At 36.9% G+C, this 9,914-nt stretch overlaps 1 protein-coding gene across 1 annotated transcript; it reads left to right on the top strand.

Moving 5' to 3' along the window:
* Nucleotides 1-885: 885 nt before the first annotated feature.
* On the top strand, nucleotides 886-7,712 carry LOC143890787 (protein neprosin-like). Its single transcript, XM_077395468.1, has 7 exons — nucleotides 886-1,159; nucleotides 2,624-2,710; nucleotides 2,855-3,076; nucleotides 4,762-4,911; nucleotides 5,109-5,162; nucleotides 5,275-5,412; nucleotides 7,230-7,712. Exons 1-7 carry the CDS (start codon nucleotides 1,046-1,048, stop codon nucleotides 7,605-7,607), a joined length of 1,143 nt encoding a protein of 380 aa, XP_077251583.1. The 5' UTR covers nucleotides 886-1,045; the 3' UTR covers nucleotides 7,608-7,712.
* Nucleotides 7,713-9,914: the final 2,202 nt, after the last annotated feature.

The raw sequence follows: 9,914 nt of genomic DNA, 5'->3' as shown, positions 1-9,914 counted from the left end.
GATTCTAAGGGAAACCGATTTTATCTATTTTTATTTCAATCTTAAAGCGAAAAAGTCGAAACGAAATTTTGGCGTTTCCCGCAAGAAATGAAATCGCAATATCGAGGTCATACCTTCTTCCATCGAACCTTGCTCTTCGCCCGAATCAAATATTCTCCAAAGGGAGACGAGATGAAGAACGAGGACAAATGGCTTGCAATTCAACCTAAAACTTCCTTCTTGAATTGAATAAAGAAAAAGACAAAATTTCCCTCCAAAGTCTTTTTTTACTCTTCTTGCTTGCCTTAATAATTATTGATTTCTCCACAATTATTAATTAAAATGGGTTTTTTGTTTTTGGCAGCAGAACCCATGGAATAAATCTATGTAGCAACCTCATTCTCGTTTTGTGCCTACATAGCAATTCCATCGAGTGGTAGACTTATTTTCTAATACTCAATGTGCTCTAATATTTTATATAAAATGATGACACTGGCAATATAAAATATAAGAGCCCTAGGGTGTGGCAACCGTTAAAGAATTAACTTAGTTTCTACCCGGGGCCACAACCTTTAGTGTAAAAAGTGAATCATAAATACATTATTACTATAGGGCTTGCCCAACGAAGAAAAGGGGGGCGAATTTATTCCTTCCCTTTTTTATTATGTTGTATACTTTTCTTCCATTAAATGTATCCATATCCATTCTGATAGTACTTAATGGATATGGATATGGATACCTTTAATGGAAGATAAGCACCTGCGTCACCTTTCACAACTCTTTCCCCACGTAAGCCGTAATAGTAATTGAGAAATCTCAATGGATATGGATACATTTAATGGAAGATAAGCACCTGCGTCACCTTTCACAACTCTTTCCCCACGTAAGCCGTAATAGTAATTGAGAAATCTCTCCTGAAGATTTACTTTCCTAAATAAGCCTTACTCTTAAATCCTCACAGCACCAAATACCTACTAAATTATATAAACAAAAAGGTTGGGAGGAATTCCATTGAGAAAAATAGGGATTTTGTTCTTTGTGAGAGGAGTTTCTTAATAGTTAGGGTATGGGTTTCAAGGAAATGTTGCAGCTCATTTTTCTATTTTCTTTTGTTCTCATTGGCTATGGAGTGGAAGGAGGAAGAAATAGCTCATCTAAAGTAGCAGTGAAGACTATTAAGGTTTGGTTAATATTTTCTTTGCTTTTGGGATAGCTAAGAAAAACCATCCCATGGTTATCTAAACCGTTCATCTGGTAATTGATATATATATATATATATATATATATATATATATATATATATATATATATATATATATATATATATATATAGAGGAAAAGGATTGTAAGCTCGAGCGTACCAACCTTATAATACGCTCGAGTGCCAATCACATGGGTCCCACATTTTTTTGTGGTGATCCAAAGCATTCATTTGCAAGGCCCTATCATAGATAGGGTGTGTACCAAAAATCAGCTCCATTGAATCATCCTAACCCCTCCAAAGTGGAGGGCAAAAATGGTCAGATTTGTGGACAAACAGTGTCTGTCCATTTTGACCTCCACAAATGGATGGGTTAGGATGATCCTATGGAGCTGATTTTTGGTATACACCCCATCTATATAAGGGCCTTTCAAATGAATGCTTTGGATCATCCTAAAAATGTGGGCCCACATGTGATTGGGCACTCGAGCGTACCATAAGGTTGGTACACTTGAGCGTACAATCCTTTTCCTCATATATATATATATATATATATATATATATATATATATATATGTGTGTGTGTGTGTGTGTGAAAAGGTTTCTGAGCTCGAGCTCAGAAATCACCACTCCCATAGTTGTTTGACTTATCCAACTCATTCATTTTATAGGTTATGATTATGGTTATGGTTATGGTAAGGATTATAGGTTATGGTTAACATTATGATTTGTGGTGGTTTAGAATGGATAGCTAGAAAATGGGCTTCTATAGATTGAATGGTTAGGATTATGGTATGTAGATGGCTTGTTAGGAACACCTTATCTATGTGAGGTCCTATAGAATGAATGGGTTGGATGACTGAAATAACATGGAGATGGTGGATTTATAGAGCTCTAGCTTAGGCTGAGCTAGAGCTCAGAAATCTCGATATATATGAGGAAAGTGGAGCTACACCGCCGGTGTAGCTAACTTAGCTACACCGCCGGCTTAAAATACAATGGGCCCACATTGTTTTGGTGATCCAAAGAATTCATTTGATTGGCCCTCACATAGATAGGGTGTCCACAAAAAATCAGCTCCATAGGATCATCCCAACCCGACGATTTGTGGAGGCAAAAATGAACGTGTAAAAACCTTCACAAATTTGTCCATTTTTGCCTCCACCATTTGAAGGGTTGGGATGATCCTATGGAGCTGATTTTTGGTGGACACCCTATCTATGTGAGAGCCAATCAAATGAATGGTTTGGATCACCAAAACAATGTGGGCCCATTGTATTTTAAGCCGGCGGTGTAGCTTCACTTTCCTCTCTCTCTCTCTCTCTCTCTCTCTCTCTCTATATATATATATATATATATAGAGAGAGAGAGAGAGAGAGAGAGAGAGAGAGATTGTATTGGTACGATGATATCGAAATTGATGGATATTTGTATTTTTTTCAGGCTGAATATGGGCAGATCTTTGATTGTGTTGATATCAACAAACAACCTGCTTTTGATCATCCGTTATTAAGGAATCATAAGATCAAGGTCGTTTCTTATATTTTTTTGTAGTTTTTGTTTTACAGTTTCAAGTGATATGTTATATGTGAGACTAGGTGTTCATTTCCAAATAGAACATATTCTTTCATTACAATGTAAATATAGGGATGAAAATTTTACATTGCGATGCAGATGAGTCCAAGTTCTCTTCCAAAAGTGATTGAGGTCAAAGAACATTCTTCAATAGCCGTATCTTTAGGGATAGAGCTCATGGACGGAGGGTGCCCTCTAGGAACAGTTCCTATCAGAAGGATTGAAAAGGAAGCCCTAACTAGGGCTAAATCTGCCACAAATTTTGGAAAACGATATTCTTCAAATGCTGAGACTCTTTCAAATGATCAACCCAATAATCGTGTACGTCACATTTCGTCTCATATAATTTTATTATAAACTTTTTTATGAATCGGATAATTTGTTTTTATGAGAGTTCAATCATTATTCAAATAATTGGAAACATGATTTGGAATTGAGGTAAGTATGTGTGGCCTACTCGCTCAATACTCAATATAAACTCGAGTGCATGTTTCTATCAAAGCTTGGATATTTTAAAATTTGTGTACATTTTCTATAAAATCTTATTAAAAATTTGTATGTATTACCCAAGAAAATAAGTGACCTCAATTTTTTTTAAGTTCAGTCAATATGGATGATTTATAAGTCAACTTTCCGATTCTTCTTACTACATAATAAGTTTCTATTATTTTTGTTGTGAGGAAGATGAACCTATTTCTAGAAAATTTAGCTGCTAGAAAGACACGGATGCAAGCCTCCCCTAGGCTTCTTGGACTAAGGATCGGGAGAGTGATAGACACACACTCAATCGCTCAATAATTTGGATATAGGGAAGCAGATTTGCGCAAGTTCAGTAAAATTAGCTTATCTCCTTCGATATGGGGTGGAATGACCTGATTCCAAAGCCAAAATTTCAAGGACTCAAAGATCAATAACTTTGGTGAAGAAACTTTTCTCAGAAAAGAACTGCAAATTACTCGAAAGTATGCTGGAAGTGAGATGTCCGGCAAAGATTACATTCAGGGTAAAGATAACAACTTCAATGCATACTCTTCTAGGTTGCCAAGGAAGAGTGGTAACATCAATTCTTCTAGATTGATGGTTACAACTCTTCAAGGATACAAACAATAGGGGAAAGCTCCTAATCTTCAAGGAAGGAGTGAAACTCTTCTAGGTTTCAAGGTTGAACTCTACAAGGTTCAAGGGAAAATGCTCCTGGCAAATTTTCATCAATATTCAGCTAAAAACATCACTACAGATGTTTGCTGGACTTTTATAAAGAAAATACAATAGAAAAGACATTCAAGATAGCCCACTAACTATTTTAAGGACTTACGTTCATCATTAATAGCTTAGGAATTCAAAACACATTAATTAGTCAAAGTCCTACAGAAACAATCTACTAAAATGGTCATAACTTTCCAACTACTTGGCCAAATGAAGACCATAAATATCCGTCGGAAACATAACTCAAAGATCTACAACTTCTTAGTTTAACATTTTCCATGAGTCATCCATCTAAGGTCTAAATTCGTGCTTCAAAACCGACCAGAATCATTATGACGAGAATGCAACTAGATGAGGCCCGAATTAGCATGTCCATGATCTTGGGCTTGAGATGGCCTTTATGCTTGGTGGATTCAACTTGGGCTTGGTCCTTATGTTGGGCTTGAACGCGGGCCGATCTTCTCACTTGCTTGGGATGGTTCATGTGAGCTTCAAATTTCTCAGCCGCATGGGTGTGGATTGCATCAGACACCCTTATTTCATGTAGTTCTATAACACTCCTCCCTTTTGCACAAATAAAATTCAATGAAATTCAATAAGAAGTTTTCAATGACAAGAATATCCTTTTTCTTTATTAAATGAAAAATATAGTCATATTTTAATAAATGTGGAAACATTAAGATGATTGTTTTGCTTAATCCTAAAACAAACATGTGTAGTATATAGATTATTTTGTTATATAATGCCTCTGTGTATAAATAAAAGGTTATTGACTCACAAATTTTATTTATTACTCACAGTTTGCAACGCAAATGTCATACAAGGGAAAATTTTACGGAACAAGAGCAGACCTCAATGTATGGGAGCCAACAGTTATAGGCAACCAAACTAGTTATACTTATATGGCTGTTACAGATGTGTTGCAGGTTGGAATATTGGTTGGATGGGCGGTAAGTTATCTAATTCAACCTTCATCTGCTAATATCTAATACTTGATCTGTGATCTGCATCATTCTCATATGGTCCTTTATGCGTTTGGTGGTTTTCTTAACAAATAACACGACCGATGTTGTGGGATCAATTGCATTAATTAGGTAAGACGACTAATAATATTGTATTCTTATTTTCAAGTTTTTAAAATGTGTAGGTAGATCATAAAATATACAATGACTTTCGCCCTCATTTAAGTACGACCTGGAAGGTATGTTTGAAAAGTAACTTAATCTTGTGTCATCCAAATTAATATAAATTTGTTATTAGAATGCTACTGATTTCATCTTTGTTTTTTTTTTTTTGGTTTACCTACACCACAGAATGGTAAAACAGAATGCGAAGATATTCTCTGCCCAGGTTTCGTACAAGTTTCTCCGGACATACCGCTAGGAGCTGCTTTTAAAACGATTTCATCCTATAATGGAACCCAATATTCCTTAATACTCGCTGTATACAAGGTAATTTTGAATTCCTTTACCTTCAATCAGAAAGGATGTATTTTTCTGAAAAAAAATAAGAAGAAGAGCGGGACTTGTAACTAGAGTTAATTGTTAAATTATATATGTTATATTTTTCTTTGGAAAAATATGAGCATGCAGATTTAGGTCTCACTTGATGAAACTATAAGTGTAAGTAGGTATTACTTCTTCAAACATATTTATCTTCTAGGCTTCCCAAAAGATCTCTCTCTCTCTCTCTCTCTCTCTCTCTCTCTCTCTCTCTCTCACACACACACACACACACACACACACACACCAAAATTCTTATCCTCCAATTTGTTGCCTTTGAAATTTATCAGGAAAGGCTACAAAAATTTAAGGCTTAAATAGAATTGTCCCATGTGTTGGCTTTTTGTATTTGACCCATACATAGCAAGCACTTACACATCACAAGATTCCCAAACTTGTACATTTTCCCTCTCATATTTCCTTTAGAAAAAATGAGTACATGCAACATCATATAATTGCCCCTTTATGCTGTAAGAAGGAATTGATTCTACGGGCCCACCCACTTGACATGTCAGTATAACTATTACTCTTGGTTACTTATATCTCACAAGACACTGTGGTATCGTGCAACCTGAACGTCCCTCTATATGTGCCATCTCCCATGTTGTTTGACTCATCAAACATGTTCATTCTATAGGACCCAACGAAGGTAAGGTGTCCCAATGAAATAATTTCCATAGGATCGTGGTATCTGTTGATTTCTAGATCGAGTTTTAGAATGGACGGCTAGAAAGTGGGCTTCTACCGATCGAGTGGTTAGGATGATTGTATGGAGATGGGTTGTTAGGAACACCCTATCTATAGTGGCTTGCTCAGGCTAAGCCATAGCGAGGTTCTATGGAATGAATGGGTTGGACGAGTCCAACAACATGGAGATGGTGTGTTTATAGTGGCTTGCTCAGGCTAAGCCATAGCTCATAAACCCCCCCCCACACACACACACACATATATATATATATATATATATATATATAGAGAGAGAGAGAGAGAGAGAGAGAGAGAGAAGGGTTCCTGAGGTTAACCTCATATAGCTTATATGAGGTGGCGCTCATAAAACATAAGGGGCCCACATTGTTAGGATGATCCAAAGCATTCATTTGAAAGGCCCCATCATAGATAGGGTGTGTACAAAAAATCAGCTCCATTGGATCATCCTAACCCATCCAAAAGTGGAGGGAAAAATGGATTGCCCATAAATCTACCCATTTTTGCTTCCACTTTTGGAGGGTTAGGATGATCCAATGGAGCTGATTTTTGGTATACACCCTATCTATGATGGGGCCTTGCAAATGAATGGTTTGGATCATCCAAACAAAGTGGGTGCATTATGTTTTATGAGCGCCACCTCATATAAGCTTATATGAGGTTAACCTCAGGAACTCTATTCTCATATATATATATATATATATATATATATATATATATATATATATATGGAATTTGCTAGTGTCCATCACTGAAGCCATTTCGTGGATGGGCTGTTGCATGTGAGAGCAGCAACTTAGGCTCACTTTTCAGCAGATTTTTCCTTCATTCATGAGGTGGCTGTTTTCAATGCAACAGCCCATCCTCAAAATGCCTTCTGTGATGGACGCTAGCAAATCTGTGTGTGTGTGTGCGCGCGCGCGCGTATGGGAACAGCTTAAAGGGATTTTCCACTATTTTAGAGTGAAGGGAGTTGTATCTTGTGAATCATTCCTTCTGACTTTAGATATTGATTCTTTTATTTTAATTACTTTTTTGTTTAATGTTGTATTTAATCGTAGGATCCCGTCACCAAAGATTGGTGGTTATTATTTGGAAACGATAATAAGAAGGTGGGTTACTGGCCAAATGCTCTCTTCTCTTCCACGTTCACTGATCATGCTACTATTGTTCAATGGGGTGGGGGAGTTACCAACGCTGGCATTGAACCATGGCCTCAGATGGGGAGTGGCCATTTTGCAGATGAAGGATTTAAGCATGCAAGTTATGTGGGACAAATGAAGTATATACTGGAAAATGGTGATACTCAAGATGTCGACCATTATCGGCTTTCCAGTGCTGTTGATGCCCCCAAATGCTATACTCTTAAACCCATTGATAGTAAGAGTTATCCTACCGTTCATTCTTTCTTTTTTGGGGGACCAGGGGGAAATTGCTAGAATCAGTTGGATCGCTTCTTTGGAGGACTACCTATGTCCATGTCGGTATTTATACTTATGTACTCTCGACATTTTAAGCAAATAATAAAATGAGTTTAGTTACTATACTCTGCCTCGTGTATGCAGTCTAATTAGTTGATTTAAACGTCAACCATAATTTTAGCCAAGTGCTGAATACTTAAATCAAATGATCATAACCCCTTAGATCCACCAACCCTTGTTTAGGGTCCTACCAAGAAAAATCTCTTCTACGAATTTTTGTAGTCCTTTGTCTTAGGTGCGTGGGATGTGCAATTGGGATAGGCCCAAGGGCATGTTGTTGTTACCTGGCGTATGGAGAGCTCAAAAAGAAAATGGAGAAGATAGCAGCTGTAATGGCCTGGATTTTAAAGGCCCAAAGCCCGGCCCGTTAACCGAAATACAACAATGAAGCGGAAATGAAATCCAACATTAAACTAAAGTCCACCATAAGATAATATAATCATAATCTCAACATGTCCACAGGCAAATATAAAATAAGATAATCCCAAGTCTTACCTAACAAAGAACTAGCTAGAAATTGAAAACAAATGGATAAAAGGAAACTAATCCTAAAATCACTAATCCCAAGTCTTACCTAAATTCTCACATGTGCTATGCGTATGTAATCTGGTCCGTTGATATGATACATGTCCGGCCATTTGCCATTTTTGGTAACATGATTGCTATTTTTACTTCTCTCTCATTGAGGAGACCGAAATCACAGAGAAATTGTAAGTTTTCTTCATTATGCTCATCCCAAATACAGTAAGATGATGCAAGATGATGGTTCTTAGCCTCTTACCACACACCCTTACATGTGCCATGTGTATGTGATCTGGTCCGTTGTTATGAAACATGTCTGGCCCATTTACCATTTGTGGCATCATATTTGCTATTTTTACTTCTTTCTCATTGATTGAGTAGCATCATCTAGTCAATCTGATCCCAATTGAGCAAGACTGCAAGAGGACAATGAAGAAGAGAGTCCACAACTAGAGGAATCAAATAAACCATGGCAGGAAGTTCCCAAGAAAACGAGGCCAAGACGCTCTCAAAGAGCCCAACATACTCCTAACAATTAGCTGATTATGTGACTTAGGAATATTAAGCATTTCTATCTCTAGGCTTAGTGCTCGACTATCTTGAATTTTCGATCTCCCTCTCTTTTATGTTACGAGTTAGGGATGGTTTATTGTACCCATAATTGTATCATCTTTCTCTTTATCAAATAAACAAGTAAGGGCCCCACCAAACCCCAGCTTACCCATCAAAATAATAATAATAATGAAAAAGGAAATTACAGAGAAGTAAGAGTAACTGTTCTCAGTAGCCAGATCGACCAAGCCTTGTTTAGGGTTCTACCAAGAAAAAACAAAATAATCTATTAATTTTTATAGTACTTTATCTTAGGCACGGGATGTATGATTGGAACAGGCCCAAGGACATGTGGTTGCCTGACATAAGGGGGAGTGCAAAAAAATGAAGAATATAGCAGCCTTCAACCTATAGCAACACAATGAATAAATAAGAAAAATTAAGGAAAACTCAAAATATACTTTAAAAAATATAATTTGGGCATTGTAATTGTAAGTGGACAAAGGAGACGAGACCAATAACTGGAAATTACTAGAAGCAATAAAATTTACCCAAAATAGTAAGTAGTTTTTCTTCACTTAAATTTTCATTGATCATATTTCACTTAAATACCAATTTCTTGTTAAACCTACACTTAAAACCAAAATATAAAAAATTTACCACTTCTCTCTCCTCGAGCTATGCACAGCAACTATTTCTTGTTTACGTTCTGACTTTCTCAAACAGAATAAATCAGAGGGTCGGTTCCAAGGATGGGGACGTCTCCGAGGACATTCCCTCTGACACCATTTGCTAGGGAATTTAACCAAGTAGAACTCACCCCTAAAAGCTAGTTGTTGGAGGGAGGGTGCCCATTCCCTTATAACCCATCCCCATCCATTTCACTTATCCGATGTGGGACTATTTGCTTTTGCGTGGAATTCCAACAAAAATTTGGAGTGCAAAAATAATTGTATCATCTTTCTCTTTATCAAATAAACAAGTAAGGGCCCCACCAAACCCCAGCTTACCCATCAAAATAATAATAATAATGAAAAAGGAAATTACAGAGAAGTAAGAGTAACTGTTCTCAGTAGCCGGATCGACCAAGCCTTGTTTAGGGTTCTACCAAGAAAAAACAAAATAATCTATTAATTTTTATGGTACTTTATCTTAGGCACGGGATGTATGATTGGAATAGGCCCAAGGACA

The sequence above is a fragment of the Tasmannia lanceolata genome, unplaced genomic scaffold, assembly GCF_043159265.1.
Source record: "Tasmannia lanceolata isolate RefF3 unplaced genomic scaffold, GAP_Taslan_0.1 ptg000013l, whole genome shotgun sequence".
Lineage (NCBI taxonomy): Eukaryota > Viridiplantae > Streptophyta > Magnoliopsida > Canellales > Winteraceae > Tasmannia > Tasmannia lanceolata.
The sequence above is the reverse complement of the archived record's forward strand: the minus strand, read 5'-3'. Positions and strand labels throughout refer to the sequence as shown.